Below are 19,666 nucleotides of genomic sequence, written 5' to 3'. Positions count from 1 at the left end.
GGCCAGTTTCGAATTGCAGCCATCCGTAGGTGCCCTTTGAGAGCGGTTTTGAAGGAGTCAAGGGATTCACATGTCTTAATGACTGTTGGTAGGGCGTTCCACATTTTGGTGGCATAGGAGCGAAAAGAATTTAGTCCCTTGTTTGTGCCGAATCTGGGTTGTACATGGTTTGTTGCACTCCCTCTGGTGTTGTGGGTGTGGACTTCGTTTACATTAAGGAAGTATTTAGACAGGTACATGGGTATCTTGGTGGTGTATCGAATCTTGTGGACCAGACCCATTGCAAGATGCTGTACTCTGTCGACAACCCTAAGCCATCCCAGCCTGTCAAAGTGGGCAGGGGTGAGGTGGGTTCGGGGGGTGAGGCCAAGTAGGAGCCTGACCAGTTTGTTTTGGGAGGTCTGGAGCCTTGTTTTAAGGGCCTTTGAGGTGCTGTGGTACCAAGAGGTGGATGCATAGTCAAAGAAACCTTGTACGAGGGCTCCTGTTAAGGTCTTCAAGGTGTTTTTGCTGACCAGTGAGGAGATCCTGTAAAGGAATCTTGTTCTTTGATTGACTTTTTTGATTACGTTGGTGGCCATCTTATCACCGGAAAGATTGGCCTCCAGGATGGAACCTAGGTAGGTAATTTGATCTTTTCGTGTGATAATATTGTCACCCACTCTAACCAAGAAGCCATCTGCCTTGCTGAGATTACTATTTGATCCGAAGAGGATGGATTCAGTTTTTCCCAGGTGTAAGGATAGTTTGTTATCAGCAAGCCAGGTGCAGATTCTACCGAGTTCAGAGCTGAGGGTCTTTTCAACCTGCAGTTTGTTCCTGTCCGAGACCAGCAGTGCTGAGTCATCTGCGAACAGGAACAAGTTGCAGTCACAAGTAGATAGGGTAGATAATATCCTCACAAAAAAACTTGTAATACTGGTCGGTCTAAACTGCCTCGCCCTGGTCAGCCAGGGTGCCTTATGGAGAGGAAAGGAACTGGTTAGAATAACGTGTTCCTTCCACGCTACGTTCCGTCGGGGAAACTCCTCCCTGTGAAAAGAAGCGGCTTGGATTCCTCATACATGGAAGGAAACGGGTTGGCAGAAGTAGGCCTACTGTGGTGCTCAGGATTTTGAAGGTAAAATAATAATCAAAGTAGTAGCAGGTGCGATTTTTGACCACTGAATTCATCCTCACTTTCTCAATTTGTAAACTTTTAAGCGTTGCATTTTCCATAGATGACATTTTATTTTCACTTTATCTTACATTTTACAACTTCCCAAATATGTGAATTTAAACAAGAACAAAATTAAATGAAATGAAACAAAAATAAAATGATTCACAGGAGGCAGGCAGTGATCACCCCATGTGCACAGTGCACACGCCCCCCACCACGTACAATTCAGCAGTCAATTTTAAAACTTCTTGGTGTCATTTTCACATATTCTTGTAGGCCTACTTTTGTGTGTAGGCCTACGCCTACCCCAGACAATTGTCTTGATTTAATATTTAGATCTTTGATATTAATTTTAATCCCATTGAACTTCAATTTCCATTTGGACCATGTCAAAATTATTATTATTATTATTTAAATACCCGATGCTAACGCACGCACGCGCAAACACGCACACACACGCACACACACACACACACACACACACACACACACACACACACACACACACGCACTTCAAATTGAGTTTGAAGTTGATGCGTCGTGAAAGATAAAATAAATATCAAATAAGCCTAAACCTCCAGAGTAGACGTTAAACGAGACTAACGTTAAAATGACCTCAGGAGTGTTTTAAAGTGAAATATCCATAGAATTTGTATATACCCATAAAATATATGTTTATTTGTTTTTATTTTGAAGTTTCCGAGCGGATGTCCTGGTTTTCTTCTGTTTTTTTAAACCATGGATGAGATTGACGGAGTACACAAACTTTGGTTCCACTTTCGCAGCCAGCCATGCTGCTGGGGGTTGTGACGGCTTATCTAGCAATTTAAACATTTCGGGTTTAGTCTGCAAGCAGTGTATATCTGACGTGACGTGTCGCATTGTTGGATTGGAAAGGTACGTTGATATAGGAATATGAATATAGTGCACTTTCAAATTTTAGCGTGCCTACCAAACTATTAACAACCCCAGCCTCGGTGATCGTTGTGTAGCGTTAGCACTGGGAGGGTATGTTATCGAAACAGGTAGTGGGGCAGTGGTTAGTTATTTACCTATCTTATGGCAATGTTGGGTTCTGTTCCAGATATCGAATTTAGCTACATATGAGATAATATTCGTTAACAAGATGGAGGAGCTAGCTAACGTCGATTAGCTTGTTATTTCCACATTCCATATTACTTATGTAGTGTAACTGAGCATATTCGCAATGTTGCAGATATAAAACGACGTAGGGGATATTAGATAAATCATACTAATGTTGTTTACTTGTATTATGACAATGCAAGCATAGCATGTGGGATATAGACTGTGCAATTCATGTAATGTTAATTATTTCAACTGAAACAGGTGGGGAACCCTGGGTAAAGAGGATGGATGGAGTCCCTTGCAATTGGAGCACTGCAGGCACACCAGAGTCGTTCAGTCGCTCCAGGCCAGACAAAGCAGACACCTTGTCCAAACTGGCCAAACTGGTAGCACGGGCTGAACCCCATCGACAGCACACACTGAACCAGAGTGAACTGCATAGACCCCAGCCACTCCTGGTCCCCTCGTGTGTTTGCCCAGAGTGTGACAAGGGATTCCCTGACACCAGGGAGCTCTTGCTCCATCAAGAGATAAAACATGCTTTACCCAAACCTCACCAATGTCTGTCCTGTGGGAAAGAGTTCTTGCTCCTGTCTTCCTTACAACTGCACAAATGTCCACACGAATCCTTCGCCTGTAAGCTGTGTCTAGGACAACCCCGACTTGGTGTTCCGTGCCCTGCCTGTATGGCTGGGACCTCCGAAACCGCCAGTCACCAGGACAAGTCACCTCACCGCCAGCCTCTCCTCCATGACAGCAGCCCCTATGCCTGCGCCCCGTGTGGGAGAGGCTTCAGTCAGAAGCAGGCTCTGCTGTACCATCAGCAGGCTGGTTGTAGTGAACCGTCGTCCCCTGTATTGGACATCAGCTGCCCTCCAGCGGACTCTCCCCCATCGTTGTCTGAGCCTGGGTCGCCTCCCTCTGACTCCTCGGATGCCCGTCCGGGGCCAAGCACAGAGGCAGCTTTTCCTTGTCAAATCTGCTCTAGGACATTCAGCAGAGCGGCTGGACTTGGTGTCCATCAGGCGTCCATGCATCGGGAGGAGTTTCGAGAGGCTCGAGAGGCACGAGAGGCGGCTCGGGAGGCAGCTCGAGAGGCTCAAGTGCCAAAGAAAATCGATCGGTTTGGTAGGAAACCTTTTAGGCTGGTTGATGGCAGTCCGCCTCGCAGGCCAGTTGGCAGACCGCGTCTTAGGCCGGTTGGCAGCCCGCCTGGTAGGTCAATTGGCAGGCCATCCAAACGGAAGCTACTGAGCTGTCGTTCCTGTGACATGGTGTTCAATAACACCGCCAAGCTGTACTTGCACAGGAAAGAGCAACACAGCAGGGAGAAGACTGTTTGCAAAGACGCAAGACCAATCGTCCCCAAACGTAGGAAGGGGGAGACCTACCCATGTCGGGTCTGTGGAAGAGTCTTCCTCCATCATCTGTCATTCATGACACATTGCAAAAAGCACGCCCCCTCTGTCGTCACTGTCACCCCGGGACAGAATGCCACCAAAGAATCAAAGCTGCCAGAAAAGAAACCAAAAAAACTCCAAAATGGCCTAAGAAGTAGCAACACTGTTGGGACTGGCTCAGGGAGTCCTGGCATGAAAAGAGCCAGGCTAGAAGAGCAGTCCAATCATTCAGGGAGACCCAGGAAAGTGCCTGAAGTTGAGGAGGAGGAGGTGGATGGGGAGTTCCCATGTCCATCCTGTGCTGAGGTGTTCTCTTGCCAGTCAGGGCTGAAGGACCACGTGGAGCTCCACCAGTCTGTCCGGAGAAGGCAGTGCAGTGTGTGTACCCAGGACATGGCCTTCTCTAAAGGGCCTGGATCTAGGAGGCGGAGGCTGTACCATTGTTTGCCCTGTCAGCAGGCTTTTACAGCACTGGACACTTTCCTAGAACACTGCCAGGACCATCTCCGACTAAAGGTGGAGGAAGACAGCATCACTGAAGCCTATTATGGCAACAAAAACTAAGATCCCCATATTTAACAGCAAATATGTAAATAACCCTGGGCAGTGCTGTGCTGTGCCGTCTGCTGGTTGTAGCAAGAATCATCAACCCTGTAGTCTGTAAATAGATCAAATAACCCAGCACCAGGATTATAGACCCTGGCTTTATTTTGAAAAAGTGAATAATGCATTTTCAGCCATTTTACAAACATGGTGAAATGGGGAGAGAAACGCATTATTTGCTTTTTCAAGTCTTCAAAGACAGTTCTGTACTCCTGGTCTGCATAGGATTATTTGACTCTTCCCAGTTCCCGTATAACTTCATCATCATAATGTATCTTGCCTTACTGAGGGAACAGAAAGGAAATATATGAAGGAATCTGGGCAAAACTGATTAATCTATTTTGAATGGCCTCTACGGGTGCAACAGTTAATACAACTAATTGGTTTAATTGATTCAAAAATGGTTAAATAGCCGAGTTTGTAGATCAGATGTTTTTGCTATGTATGAGTTATACTGTTTGACAAATGACTGTGAAAATGTTTTTGTTTATTTGTTGATCTAAGTAAACTTGCTTCTCAATTATTCTAAAAAGTAATCAATAGAATAATGACTAAGAAGATAATCAATAGTTGCCCTAATGGCCTCTGGTATAGCTTTAGTTTCACTGTTGGTTGAATGTAATTCTGTAGGATCACATCAAGTAGCAAACAAAGGTTACTTCAATAAGTAATAGTATACATGGCAAATTCAGTCAGCCCAACTAAATCAACTGGTTAGCTAAGTATAGGATTTAAGTGGTTAATTTACAGTACCAATTTACAACTTTTAAGGGCCACAATGCTTTTACAACATTTTGGGCTAGCCAACGTAGTTCAACAATGACTTTGCACATACCTTATTACCTTCCCTCCCTCTCTAGGGAAAAGTGTGTTTGGCACAACCCTAGTGATTACTGACTGATGAAGCCAGTGCAGTGACATGCCTATTTTACAAAAGGATATATCTAATGCTTTGTTTAAACATGCGCAGTTGTTGAGTTCCATCCATTCCTCCATCCATGATATTTTCGGTAGATTTTCCAGAGTTTTGTAATTGTAATTGTTAACTTAGATCGGCATATCTTGGTATAGTTGTTCATTAGAAATGAGAGAATGAGAGAAATGAGAAATGCATTAAAAGTGCATTTGCAACTTTGGTCTAGAATTCATACATTGACGTGTTTTCTTCACCTTACTAAGATTCTTGCATAATAACAAACTGCTGTAATGGATGAGATTGGGTAAAGATACTTTTTTCGTTGGCCGTGATTCGGAAATATTTTCTAACTATGCAAATAGATGCAGTAATGGCAACCCTCCAGTATGTGTGATCATACTATTACTTGAGCTATGGTGAATGACCCAGGGGGCAGGATCACATGGACATAGACAGTACTCGACTACTTGTACAGTATGCACAGCCTCTTGCTATGTGCTTGACTGAGATCCTGTACATAAATAGAGCCCCACACCATTATTGCTGTTCCATAGCCTAAGTTTACAATTGTTTAGTATCTTTTCATTTCAAAGGATTGGCATGATTGTTCATGTATTATCTGCTACTGTGTTAAAAATGACCCCGTGAAACATTTATTTTTTTGAAGCTTTCACTTTTGAAATTCTCTTTTTTGTAAATTAGTTTTTAGAGTGCCTCATTAAAATTGTTATCTCGTATTAGGCGTTTGTTCATTTCACTGACCCTACAGCTATGCAATTAATTGTTTTGCATTGAAAGGCAATTTTCATTCTTCTGTATTGCCATTTTAATAATTCTTAATTTTCATAAAGTTGATTAACATACACATTACTGTTCCAAAACGGTTTATATTAATAATCATGTATAATTAAAAAGCAGATAACTGGTCCCAAACATAGGGTCCCAAAATGTTTTATAAACTGCGAATATTCTTTCTCCTCCTGGTCAGAAGGTGACGCTGTGCACAGAGTTACATCGCTATTGGCTACAAAGGAATGATTAGGCCTGTTCCGTGTCCGGTACTACGACGCATGCTTTACGCGGTTTTGTGAAACGAATACATTACGAATTGTCCTGTGTTTAAATCACAGATTAAGTAAAAATGAGCAAAGCACACCCACCAGAGCTGAAGAAGTAAGTTATTAACCGTGTTATACATTTCCTTCATTTGCTTATTTTCCCCATACATAACCTGTATTGCCTGTATTATGTGATTGAAATAACATTGTTAGCTAGCTCATCGATATAGCTAGCTAGCCTACGAGGAAGACATGGATCTCTTGATGTTACAACTACACGCTGCAACTCTTGTGTTTATTGTTTCAGGTTCATGGACAAGAAGCTTTCGTGTAAGTACAAATAATTAAGTGAAACATTTCTGGCTGGATCAACACGCTTGACGGCTTTTACTCCTTTGTGGATGTTGAATAAAGTCGTCAGCGTCAGTTTTGCTGGTCGGAAGTTGCAATTTTAATTTCCAAATGCACGTTGGATATAGCTATATAGTAACCGTTATTCTGGTGTTTTAGTTAAGCAATACACGTAAACCATAATACATGTGGGATGTGACGTCTCTAAATGTGTTGTCCTGGCATTAGTTTGACTATAGCCCCAATATGTTCCCTCAGTCCCTACGCTGAGCGAACATATTAAGGGCTATAGTTTGCAGGAATAGAATAGTGTTGTGTACAATGTAGAAACAGAACATTACGTGAGGTCCTCATTGAAAGTAATAGCGAAAACCTCACAAGATGGCGCCACCTGTCCATTGAGCCGTTTATTTATAAACTATTCTATGTTGGCCAATAATGAAAAGCATTTGGGGCTTTAAGCCCTGAGTCTATGTAGGGATTGAATCATGCATTTTTTGGTCTCAAAACCATTGCTTATAAAAAAAAAAATAAGCAGTTCGAACCAAGCAACTACACATTGTTTTGTCTCTGATATCCCTTAGTGAAGCTGAATGGAGGCAGGCATGTGCAGGGCATTCTAAGAGGGTTTGACCCATTTATGAACCTGGTGATGGATGACTGTCTGGAGATGGGACCAGGAGGAAACCAGAACACCATTGGCATGGTGGTCAGTATCTCTTAATATCCACTGTTGTCAACATTGCCATGTCTAGTTGGTGTTTAATTCACACTCATTCCAGATTTAGAGTTATTTACAGTCACCCCAGGATTACTGTATTTGGGTGGTACAGTGCTGATTATATCAAATAATAATCATGTTCGTTACTTATACCCCAGCTGTGTGATATCACCTACTTTTCAGGTATTACATGGACATAGCCGCAATAACTTTAGATGCTATCTGAATTTATGTTGCAATACCCTCCCATTGACAGCCCATTCACAAAAGTCGATAAACTCACTAATATTGCATCTGTACACACAGCTTGGATTTTCCTCTTTGTCTCTGTCGAAACTTTGTTTGAAACTTTCTGCCAAGCTTTGCAGTCATTATTTCGTCTGTGTTCAAGTTAGGAAAGATTCGTAATTCACTCCACATCCTGCATTATGTGCAATTTTGAAACGGGTCGTTGAGTGCTTCCAAACTCGAACACAGAAGAATCAAGACGGCATAGTTTATTGAGAGAATGTTTCTCATAACCTGACAGTCGTGGATAAAATACAGTCTAGTGTAATATTTGTTTGGAGGAGGACGGAAAGTGAAGCTTGTGAGAAAATGGAGATTTTTAGTAAATGTTTTCTGCCATAATTTCAAATTAATATGAAAATGGATTTCAGTAGCTGACCCCAAATCACAGCAATTCATTAGTCTCAACACTACAGCTTGTAATTACGCCACGCTGATTTCCGACATGAGAGGGCATGGGTGTGATCTATGTATATACTATCATAGCCATTGATGATATGCACACGGCTGCCATATTGCCAGCAAGGTGCTACCTAGGTGCAACTTCCCATAGGCGGCCCATTCATCCTAACAGAAAAGTCCTATTTAATTGTATATTAAATAATGTCAAACTCACCAACCATGCAGCTGTATGAAAAGCTTAAATTATGTGTTTTTTGTCATAAAAATCCAACGTTATGAGCTAATTCCTGTCAAGAAATTCCTTGCAGATGATTATTTTTCTAATTGCTAATTGTGTGTGTTTCCTGCAGGTCATCAGAGGAAATAGCATCATCATGTTGGAGGCCTTGGAGAGAGTATGAGAGATGATGCTACCGGAGGATACAATAATTTGACAACTTTTGCCCATCTGCTATTTTCATTTTCATTTTAGTTTGAATGTGATGGATTAATTAATTTCTTTTGGGTCATGGGCCTGTATGTGATTTTAATGAGGCAGGCATGTTTTGTTTGGATATGTTGACACATTTTGTGAAATCTTGTGAATAAACTGATGTTTTTCTGTATCATGTTGTCCATTTAGACCTCCAATATTGAATTCGGTGAGCTGTCTGACACTGACATTTGTTGAAGATGAATGGAAAGGCAATAATCGGCTTTAAAACATAATGGCAACATTAGTTTCCATCCAGGACTATTTGCATGTGGAAAAATATCAATCATTGTTGTCACGCCAACGGATGACGACAGCATGATGTCACATACCGCATATAAACTGGTGCAGAACATTTAGGAAGCGCTATATTCAAGGACGTTATTTGACTGACCTGGGACTAAAGGGAGGATTCGACCCATAATAGCCAGCTGAGCTACCCAAATCTAGTTAATCTACCTAAAATCATACATTCCAAACCCATAGGCTCTCTGAGGATCTTAATTTAAGACACCTCACTTAAGGCTCAGAGAATCTGCCTATACAGACCTCCCACGGAGATCCTGTACGCCACAGTTCATGGCCATTTGAATAGCATAAACGTTTAATACGTATTTGTAAATGTCAGCATTGAAATGTTCAAACTATAATTTAACGAGGTGTATATCCGGTATAAAAGAAGCCCTTTAGAGGGCGCCAGCTGACAACGCTTTTATTTAGACTAGAGGAAGCTTTTATTCTGACATCGCACTGACATCATCAGTTAATTGCTTACGTAGAGTCGTGCTCCTTTGACGGTATGTGGAAAGTAGCAATGTCGGATGAGGTTGGAAAGGCTCTGCAGTCCGTGGTGGACAGGGTGAACCAGGCGGCGGCACGTCGATCCAAGGTAAAAGTTGCCCACCTGACTTCTTTACGAGGCCCTGTAGCTGTGTATAAACTTGAGAATTGGAGGTTTTGTGAAGTCGTGTCAAGAGAAGCACGTCTCGTTATGTAAGGTTTCCAAACATCAACCTTTGGATGGACTGGCTGCTGGTGCTAGCATGCTTGACACTAGTAGAACATGCGTGTGCAATTAATTAGTTCATTTGCACACGCACAGTGTCCAAGTCTCGTATTCGTGCAATGCACAGTGACAGCACTGACATTTCAGGCTCATCATCAATCACCATATGCACGCTTGCTTGTCTTGATCACGGTTTTTGCACAATCTCCCACCTCTGACTCAACACTGGTCTGTACGATGTACATAATACACTAGTTCTGGTCCATAGCTTTAATGCCTTCAAAGCATTAGAGCTATGTCTATGGAATTGATTGAAGTATTTATTAAGTTTGCAGAATTACAGTACATTTCAAGCACAACTCAATACAATAAACTTAACTGTGAGTGGACTTCAAAGCATTAGAGCTATGACTATGGAACAGAGCTAATAATACACACATAAATAAACTAGCCCTGAAACATGACTTACCGGCGTCAACCATGGCTATAAACATGATTGCTATAATATCTGTGTCATACTGTCAATTCTTTGCACAGTATCTTTTTTTAATGCCTTAGTCTACAGGAAAGTGTTTTACAAGCTGACAGTGTTGACCATTGAGGTGTAATTTGGACCACTAAATTACAAAGGATAATACACCTCACCATTAATTAACTTAATTAATTATCTTCATAATATTTTTCTAGTGCTTTTCAAACGATTTAATTTCAAGGACCCTGGCTAAAACTCAAGTTTACAAGATGGAACTAAATGAATGTGTACCCTCTCAGAGTTACAGACCTTATTATAACGGCTTGATTTTGAACCCCACTCGGGCAACTTCCACAACCATTGTTGTGCTAGACACATTGCCATTCTGTGATTGATGGTTTGCATGACCTTCTGACACAACTACTGACCATGTCATACTTGCACAGAGATGAATACGTTTTATTTAACATTAGGCCTACATCATATTTGTTCTCCCTCCCTCTTACCAGGTGTTACCAGCCTTGGCGCCCCGCCTGGTAGCAGTCAGCAAGACAAAACCCCCAGAGATGGTTATAGAGGCCTACAGACAAGGACAGCGTAACTTTGGTGAAAACTATGTAAGTGGGAGAAAGGGCAAAAAAAACAACACTTTCCTACTGTGTGATATGTAATACAGAAATAACCCTGATATGTTTGATTTGCCTAATAAATACTTCCCTGTTTCCGCCCACTAGGTAAATGAACTTGTGGACAAAGCATCAAATCCTGAGGTTGGTTGAAGTGTTAAACCCAGAAAGGTTTAAAATACATGTATTAGGGGGCACGGTGGCACAGTCGGTAGTGCTGTCGCATCACAGCTAAAATATCCTTGGTTCGTTTCCCGCTCGGGACGCTGTGGGTGCTGGCGGCGTGTTTCCTCCTCCGCGTCATCAGTCCCCATACCCGAGGCGGGGTTGGCGAAAGGGCCCTTCTGTGTGGAGTTTGCATGTTCTCCCCGTGTCTCACAAAGAACATGCAGTAATCCTGGTCTCTAAACTGCCTCCCCCTGGTCAGCCGATGGAGGTGAAAGGAACTGGTTGGAATAACGTGTTCCTTCCACGCGCTACGTCCAACCGGGGAAACACCCCCCTGTCAGGTGTAAAGGAGCAACTTGGACACTCGGGCATGAAGGAAGCATGAGTTCAAGTCCGTTGCTTTCCCCATGTCCCCCATATATTGGCGGAGGTTGGCGGAGGGTGTGTAGAGCCCAGGATCACATTAGATAATTGACACAGGGGTGAAAAATGGGTTACAAAATCGTGGCATAAAAAATATATTAAAAAAGAAGAAGAAATACATGTATTATTATATAGGCCCTTTTAAGATAATTAATTTCTTCCCATTGCAGATTCTACAATCTTGCCCAGATATTAAGTGGCATTTTATCGGAAATTTACAGAAGAATAATGTCAACAAACTACTGGGTGAGTGTTTGCTCATCTCCATTTGATTCCAGGATAATCTGACCTGTTCTCTTAACCCATTCTGACCGGGCACCCATTTTGGTGTCAGCATCATGTTATGCTTTAGCTATTTAAAAATAGCAGATCTACAAGCTCATATCGCGCCACCGAGTGGCGCGATACGAGCTTGTAGGTCTGCTATTTTTTGAAAAATCGAAGAGCGACTGACATTTTTAGAATCTGATCTCAGGTCAGAATGGGTTCATCAGACCAGTGTGTGCCCGGCGGAAACCTCGTATGAATCTGATCTCAGGTCAGAATGGGTTAAAATGTGTTTAGTTAACATGAATGTTTGTAGATGTACTGTTTTTTTATTGATTGAATACTTTATTATTAGTCAGAATTGTAAATGGCAAAGAAAAATAATCTTCTCGTTTATGGCCTCCTCCATCAGGTGTACCAAACCTTTTCATGGTGGAGACGGTGGACTCGGCGAAGCTAGCTGACAGGGTCAACAGCTCCTGGCAGAGAATCAGAGCGGCAAACACACAGAGGTTAAAGATCATGGTGCAGATCAACACCAGTGGAGAACAGAGTTAGTCTTTTCATTTGATCATGGTCACACAAGTGTCTTATCTGTCTCAGATATAAGGTGGATGTGGAATAATCGGCACACACATACAGTAATTATAGCCTACGTACATTTGTGTGTTCCAGGTAAGCATGGCCTACCGCCGAATGAAACGACGAACACAGTCAAGCACATACTGTCGCAGTGTACTGCCCTACACTTGGCTGGGCTAATGACGATTGGCCGCTCTGGCTATGACCCCAGCGAAGGTCCTAATCCAGACTTTCAGGTATTGGACTTCTTTTCTAAAAGGACTCCCAAGTGAAAATAAAATGTTATAACTGTACGTATTGCTGTATTATGCAGCGTAATCATTGTATTTATCTAACGAATGTGTAAATATTAATCCTATATAGATGCTTCTGAGCAGGAGACAGGAGGTTTGCGACACTCTAAAGCTTCCTTTAGAGGAGATAGAACTCAGTATGGGGATGTCTAATGATTTCGAGCATGCGGTAAGTACCACTTATTCTGCCCCCTCTATTAGTGAGATTGACTAATGGCAAAGTTGTAAAATACACACCTAGTTACAACAGAAGATGTGAAAGGTCAATATTAAGTGCTTGCTATTCTCATAGCTCATTTAATGCAGAGTGTTAGGTCAGATTCTCACCTAATACTTCGGTAGACTCAGATCCGTATGGGCGGGGAAAGGGGATACTTGCATATTTAATTGGCTGCGGTTTGCCTTCACACTGTCATTCGCAGCAATTGGAAACGCAGCAGGGGGGACCTTTATGAATGTGTTCCGTTCATAAACTATAGCCTACACAGTGAAATCTATGGTGATAAAATTACACTCATAACGTGCATATGTCGTGCCGCCTGGGACCCCCCCCCCCCCCCTCTCTCTCTCTCTCTCTCCGCACGCAGCCGCCACACACTGTTCTTTTGGGCATGGAGGCACAGCGCTGCATGAGCGCACTGATATAACTCCCCAGTCCCACACAGTGACAGCACTCCATGTTTACGGCACGCACAGACAGACAGACAGAATATTATGTAGGCTATAATACACTGCAGTGTTTTTATGTGTTTTCTTAAGCAATTGATTAATGTAGCCTACACGTCCTCATTTCGATCAGGGCTTCAGTCTCCTTATTCGACCACGTCTATCCACAGTAACGGGACATCTTTGCGCTGCGTAAAATATGCCTTAACCGTCTCCAACTGTGTTCAGCTCCTCACCCGCCACATTATGTTTGCTTCATTTCCTTTATTTACTGCGGATTGCATTCACACCTGCACCGAATCGTAGTCAAGTGCGATTCGAAGCGAAGCGAAACCCACGTTTTTGGACGGAGTAAAATGCGGTTATTTGCTGCGCATTAGGATTCGAATGAGCCTTCACACCTGCCAAACGAAGCGCACTTTCTGACAATGCGCAGCAGGATTCGTTTTAATCGCAGCAAAGCTCTCTGGTATGAATGCGACCTTACTGTCAACCATATGTTTTGCATGTTAAGCAAGACATTTTCCTTTTACTTACATTGTGCTTTGGCATTTCTCTCATAGATCGAGGTGGGTGCTACCAGCGTGCGAGTGGGAAGTGTTATTTTTGGCAACAGAGATTATCCCAATAGTGCAGCGAACACACCCACCCCAAGCCCAGAGAAAAAGTCAACGGTTGTTTCAGAGGAGACGGCTAAGAAAATGGAGCTCCTCACCGTGTCTGAACACTGAAAAGCTTTTTCTTTAAAGAAAAAACAACTCCACGAGTCCACATACACACAATGCACAGATAAATTGCAGGAGCAGGAGGGTTTCTGCAAAGTAAAGTGGGGTTAGGATGACAAAATTGCGCATTATATTTTAATCCAATTTAGACCTGAGGGTGACTTTAAAAATCTCTTCCAAAACTGTTTTCTGAAAAACACATGTTGCTATATCAGTGCTGCTCAAATTGTTTTCAGGTCAAGGACCCAGAACATTGTGTTCCAGGGACCCCAGAAACAAAGATTTTAGTTGTAAATGTTCTCTTTAAATGTACATTTTCATGATTAAAAAAGCTGATCTACAACTAAGCTCACAGCGCGGCACGCTATGACCTTGTATATCTACTATCTTTGAATAGCCAATCAATGTGCTGTAATATAACTCTAAAATGACACTCCGTCTCGGTTTTAATGGGTTAAAATAATCCTTTAAATATATTTGGATAATTTGTTTTTGTTTGTTGTGTACGGTACTTGTTTTTTAAATCCTTTAAAAAAAGTATCAGCACAGCAAACTACGGGTTTTAATTTAACTGAGAATAAAAATGGGTCTGTAAAAGTAAACTTTTAGACTCGAGTTGAATTAAAACTCAGGACTTAGCTGTGCAGATACAGTATGATTAAACCTGCAGTGTTCTATCATGATCAGAGGACCTATCTTTATATAGTAAACATGTCGACAGCACTTACAGCAGGGATATTGACTACCACACTATTCTCATGTACAGTATCAGTACATCAGTCAATAAAGTTCATGTGTTAATTTCATGGCAGAACTAGAACTTATGAAACCTTAGTGTCTTGAACTAATAACTGTAAGGAAGTGAATTAATTTGATTGTTTTACTGATGTGATATTTTGTACCTAACTCCTCATTTACAAGCCAAGATGTGACACTGCTGAAATGTGCTCCATTGTGTGCCGTGAGTCCGTGACACTGGTGATTTCGTGCAGGGAAATATTCCAGGAGGGAATATTTCAAAAAAGAAATCTTGATTGAATAAAATGTATTTCTCCCTTTATGACGACACATTGTATTGTGAGTCAATGAAATGGTTTTGTATGGTGTGTGTGGTCAAATTTTTATTCTTGATATTAACAAAAGGCATTTAGCGTTTTTAGTGTGAGCTGTGTTGAAACGCCGATGAAGGAGCTGAGGGGAGTTTAGTACACCTATGCAAAGACATTTTGTTTCCTAATAGCCTACTTTCCAGTACATTTTTACACTGCAGTTCTGGGAAATTCAAAAAACAATGTGGATGTTATGTTACAGATGTCACAAATAGGTGTGGTTTTCTGTATCATTGAAATGTGCTTTCACTAACACAAAATAATACATTTCAATGGGAAGTGTCAAACTTGTAGTTGAATAGTCACTGTTTTTACAAGGCATATTAGCATTAACTGGAATTCTGCCAATGATTGATGCCAAGCAATAAACTAATTGAAAATAGCTGCCATTCACTGTCTTGTTTTCATATTTCAGGAGAAATGTGTAATGTTTCACAAGACACAGATTGACCAATGTTTTATTAAGCCCATGGAGATAATACATGAATTCCAAAGCATTGTATAAAGAACATCAGTTATAACTTATAATTTGAGTTTGAGCACTTTAGATTAATATACTGTAGTCTCATGTAAAAACAATGACCTAAGAAACCAGATTGACCTTTGCATTGCCTTCAATTATGTGTTGACATTGAGAAAAGAATTACCTTTATTCTGATCACAAGATGATCAAGCTACTGCTGCTTGTGTAAAATACTGTATGATCTAATGGCAACAGAACAGTTCATTTGGCTTGAGCTCTGCAATGAAAGAAACCATGCCTGTTCAATAAATAATAGTTGTCAGACAGTGCTGAAACACCAAACTAAGATCCTTACAAAGCGAATGGCTAAAGACTGGTTGTAAAAGCTGTTATAAAATGAACAGGTATGCCAATCTTTACTCATTATTTACAACAAATAGCCCTGTCATGACTCATTAGACTAATAACACAAACATACTGTATCTACACAGATAATACACAATTGAGATTCTGACTATGAAGTATATAGTACAGCAGGCCAAATGACTGATATCTAAGGAGTAAGGCCAGTATGGGAATCACATGTGACCACCAGTTTTCGTATATATGGCCATCCCCAGAAACCACCCCACCCTCCAAATAATTTAATAACCACAGTAGCCTGTGAACAGTGTTCAGCATTAATACAATAATTCAAATAAGTCATGTATCCCTGCATGACCACGGAATGGAAATCACAATTCAAAAGTAACATACTGCTTTTTCTGAGTCACCCAAAAAGGGAGAAAAAAAACAACAAATTGGAATGTGTTGCTGTGTTGTTTCTATTGACTCAATAAAATTAGAATCTTGAAAAAAATAATTCACACAAAATTGATAAATGTCTCATTCAATTTAGTCCTGTTGGGGTTTTAGCCGCGTTCACGTTATGGCTGGCCACATCACCACAGCTCTCATCCGGTGTTCTATATGGCATGGTGGGTGACGTCTCTTCCATTTCATTTGACAAAGTATTTCCATGTGTGTCCCTCCCCTGTTACTGCTACTTCCCTGGTGCCGGGGTCACTCGAAAAAGGACATTACACCAACTTCTTGGCCTCAAAGAAGCTCTTAAGGTGTTTCATCTGCCAGATGCCGGTGACGATGAGGATGAGCGTCTGGGCGATGGACCACCACAGCACACGCTGGTTGGTGCTCTCACTCGTCATACGGAAGCGCTCCTCACGATACTACAGTCAAGAGGACACAAACACAACATGGTCACAAGTGGTGAATCTGCTAAGAGGCCAACTGATGCCAGATTCTTGGGTCCGATCCCGGGGTGTGTGTGTGTGTGTGTGTGTGTGTGTGTGTGGCTGTGTGCGAGCGCACGCATGCGCATGTGTGCGTGAGAATGAGCGACATATTACACTTCAATATATGAAAAGTAAATTCAACTGTAATTATTCAAATTGAACTTGGTTATGGTTACTTTATTGCACCACCTATTCAAAAGCATTCAAAAATAGCCAACATGCAAGCTCAAAACACTTTTTGCGAGGCATTGTGAGCTTATAGTTCTGTTATTTTGGAAAATGCTTGCCTATAATAGAATCAGAATGAATTGTCATTATACAGAGGTATGTCCAAAATAGGTACACCAGAGTGAAAGTGGTTATAAAACAGGATCTTGGCTTCACACTTGATAGATTCCAATATTTCAGTCTGGCTCTAGAAACTGCATTCATTGGCAGTACTGCCTCATTGAGACTTTAACCTTCTATTTAACCAGTAAAAAAATCACTTTTTTTTTTATTTTATTATATTGATACATAGCTAATCATAGTTAATCAATTAACTGCAGAGCAACGTTGCTGTCAAGCAGAAGCCAGCTATCTCAAGTTTTACTTATTTTTTAATGAATCAGTGTTATTGAACACCCTTTGTGTGTGTGTGTGTGTGTGTGTGTGTTTTAACCAATGAAAATTATTAAAACACGCTTCCGAGTCTGACTAAACCTTGTAACTCCATTGGATCCTCAAACGGTTGTTCAAACCACCCATCTCCAGCTTTGGAGATAGTTGTTTTTTCCATCTTCACATTAATGGCGAATAATAATATAAGGACACATTCAAGTATCTGACAATGTATAAAGTCAACATACTAACTTTGATGAGGCAGTAGGATTTTGTGTTGTTCTGAAAACATGCCTTGTTTTTTTCATTTCCTCAAAGGTTAATATTTTGGACATGGGCCCAACGGCAGAGATATACTGCATACCCAATGAAATGAAGGCGGAGCCTAGCAGAGCCCAGCTCTGCTAGTTGTACACTGCACGCCCCCCACGTGCAAGAGTCATCAACGCGAGTTGACAGCACCCCAACAACTACAACAAAAGCCCTCTACCTCGCTGCTTTGCATAACATCGGGCTACCGGAGCTTCAGCTAGATGAATCGAATCATCACACCAATTCGTACAAAACGTAGACAGGTTAAACGGGTATTCCTTTGATGGTCATCAAGTTACATGGGCCTCTTGAGGCGACCCTACAGGTTCTGTAATCTCTTGAATAGATCCTTATAGCATAAGACCCAAGACAACAGCTGCACCAGAAACTCACATGGTTATCCCTGACCGGTTGAATAGGCCTACAGTATTTCAGCGCGCACTGAGCTGAATCCACAGCACACCACTGTGTATACAAGACATTGAAAATGAAACTACCACCATACACTTCTGTCTTCCAACCACTCACCCGCTGATAGTTTTGCTCCTTCTGGATTTGTTCAACTTGGTCCAGAAGCTGCCGCACTCTCAGCTGTAGCTCAGTGAGTTTGTCCTTTGCCGCAATCTCAGGGTAGTTGTTGGTATGTTCTCCAACCTGAATATCTAGATGCACTCTCTGCAACAAAACATGAACATGTAGCTTATTTGTCACATATAAAAATTGATACAGAGCAATAAGACTGTTGGAGTGATAAGATGAGTGAGTTCAGATAGAAGGAAAATGACATACAAGTCTCCAAGCCAATAGTATTAGTAACATTGCAGTTACATATTCCTGTCAAGGTTAAGAGTAGAAATGTCACTCATACCAGCTTTCCTCCTGCAAACAGGGCCATCTTGGTGGAGTTTGAGTGCAGACAAATCTGATGTTCTCCAGGGGTGTGGGAGGTGAAGGTGAAACGCCCATCTGATCCATACTGACGAGAAAGAATGATCTGTAAAGGGAGTAAGAGAGGGAGCCATTAATAAAACGAACATCTTCAAAAAGTAGCATTTTGCTGTTTGTCTGTTTTGTAATCTTCTCACCTTCGCATCTGGGTCCTTAATCTCGACATGCATCCCAAGACCAGGTGTGGCTGGGAGGAAGGAACCAGTCTGCTTGTCCCACAGCTGGGTTCTGTACTTCCCTATCAGAAGTTAGAAGCACACAAATGCATGCCATTATATGAGCCAATAATGATCCAAAGCAATACAGAAACAATATGGATATTGGTAAATAAATATCCTACAGAAATATTGTGCTTTAAATGCCAGGAAGACCTCAATAGCAAATTTAGCATAGGCCTAACAACTTCTAAGCAAAGTCTCGTGGAATGAAAAAAATAACGACCGGCTTGAGAAACAATTTAATTAAGCCTTTTCAACCAACGCATCGTTATGGACCAGAGCTCAACTATTAAGCTTATGGAACTATGGATGGAACAAAAGTCGTTGCACCTGTCCCCTTATTACTGAGCAGGATGTGTGGGCGGTGCACACAGCCACACACCAGTTCCACTACGTAGGCCCTGTCTCTGACTTTATACTTGGCCTAGTAGCTAGCTCGCTTGGCTTTCTCAAAAATAGCAGATCTACATGCTCAAACCGCGTCGCACGGGCAATACGGTATGCTCTATGAGATCGAATATTTTCGACAGACGACACGGGCACGCAGTGAACTATAAATCAGGCGTTAGCCTCGGGAGGCTATCCTGGCTTCCCCATTGTAAATCACACGTAGTAGCTTACCAATGACCATGGTCTCATCTGGAATCTCCTCAATGAAGCACTTCTTCTCCGTCTCTCCTATGTGGAAATAGAGCGCGTGACTTGGACAGATCCAAGCGAACATCAAGGAGATCAGCCCCGCAGAGATGACCATCATGTAGCCTGATGACATGTTCTTCTGAATCTTCTCTGGTCCGCTCCGCTCTGACCTCGCGTCACCACCAGACCCGGTTTGGAAAGCCGGGTTTCTATTTTCACTGCTCGGTGCTCAGATCCGGTCCACAACTGTTGTATCCGCAAATGTCCGCATCCACATTTCACGCACGCAACTCTGACCGTTTCCGCATCCTCTCTAGATCGGAACCGCAAACTGCAAGGTGAAACTGATCCCGGTCTGAGTCAACTCACACCGGCGGAGAGGAAGGAAGGAAGGGTCG

General features: G+C 41.9%; 4 protein-coding genes across 4 annotated transcripts; 3 read left to right on the top strand and 1 right to left on the bottom strand.

Annotated features, from left to right (window-relative positions):
* Nucleotides 1-1,914: 1,914 nt before the first annotated feature.
* On the top strand, nt 1,915-5,893 carry LOC310861680 (uncharacterized protein). Its single transcript, XM_083769246.1, has 2 exons — nt 1,915-2,056; nt 2,507-5,893. The coding sequence occupies exon 2, from the start codon at nt 2,530-2,532 to the stop codon at nt 4,207-4,209; it is 1,680 nt and encodes a 559-aa protein (XP_083625372.1). The 5' UTR covers nt 1,915-2,056; nt 2,507-2,529; the 3' UTR covers nt 4,210-5,893.
* A 314-nt stretch (nt 5,894-6,207) lies between these two features.
* On the top strand, nt 6,208-8,589 carry snrpg (small nuclear ribonucleoprotein polypeptide G). Its single transcript, XM_083768542.1, has 4 exons — nt 6,208-6,337; nt 6,530-6,552; nt 7,158-7,282; nt 8,335-8,589. The coding sequence occupies exons 1-4, from the start codon at nt 6,306-6,308 to the stop codon at nt 8,383-8,385; spliced, it is 231 nt and encodes a 76-aa protein (XP_083624668.1). The 5' UTR covers nt 6,208-6,305; the 3' UTR covers nt 8,386-8,589.
* A 664-nt stretch (nt 8,590-9,253) lies between these two features.
* Nucleotides 9,254-14,752, top strand: plpbp (pyridoxal phosphate binding protein). Its single transcript, XM_083770253.1, has 8 exons — nt 9,254-9,345; nt 10,444-10,551; nt 10,669-10,704; nt 11,322-11,397; nt 11,831-11,971; nt 12,094-12,236; nt 12,364-12,462; nt 13,523-14,752. The coding sequence occupies exons 1-8, from the start codon at nt 9,256-9,258 to the stop codon at nt 13,688-13,690; spliced, it is 861 nt and encodes a 286-aa protein (XP_083626379.1). The 5' UTR covers nt 9,254-9,255; the 3' UTR covers nt 13,691-14,752.
* Nucleotides 14,753-15,235: 483 nt separating this feature from the next.
* On the bottom strand, nt 15,236-19,542 carry tmed4 (transmembrane p24 trafficking protein 4). The gene is made up of 5 exons (XM_083770254.1): nt 19,251-19,542; nt 18,549-18,649; nt 18,332-18,457; nt 17,992-18,138; nt 15,236-16,485 (listed from the first exon to the last, which is right to left on the bottom strand). The coding sequence occupies exons 1-5, from the start codon at nt 19,399-19,401 to the stop codon at nt 16,336-16,338; spliced, it is 675 nt and encodes a 224-aa protein (XP_083626380.1). The 5' UTR covers nt 19,402-19,542; the 3' UTR covers nt 15,236-16,335.
* Nucleotides 19,543-19,666: the final 124 nt, after the last annotated feature.

This window comes from Protomyctophum parallelum (genome assembly GCF_964188405.1).
Source record: "Protomyctophum parallelum genome assembly, chromosome: 7".
Taxonomy (NCBI): Eukaryota; Metazoa; Chordata; class Actinopteri; order Myctophiformes; family Myctophidae; genus Protomyctophum; species Protomyctophum parallelum.
The sequence above is the reverse complement of the archived record's forward strand: the minus strand, read 5'-3'. Positions and strand labels throughout refer to the sequence as shown.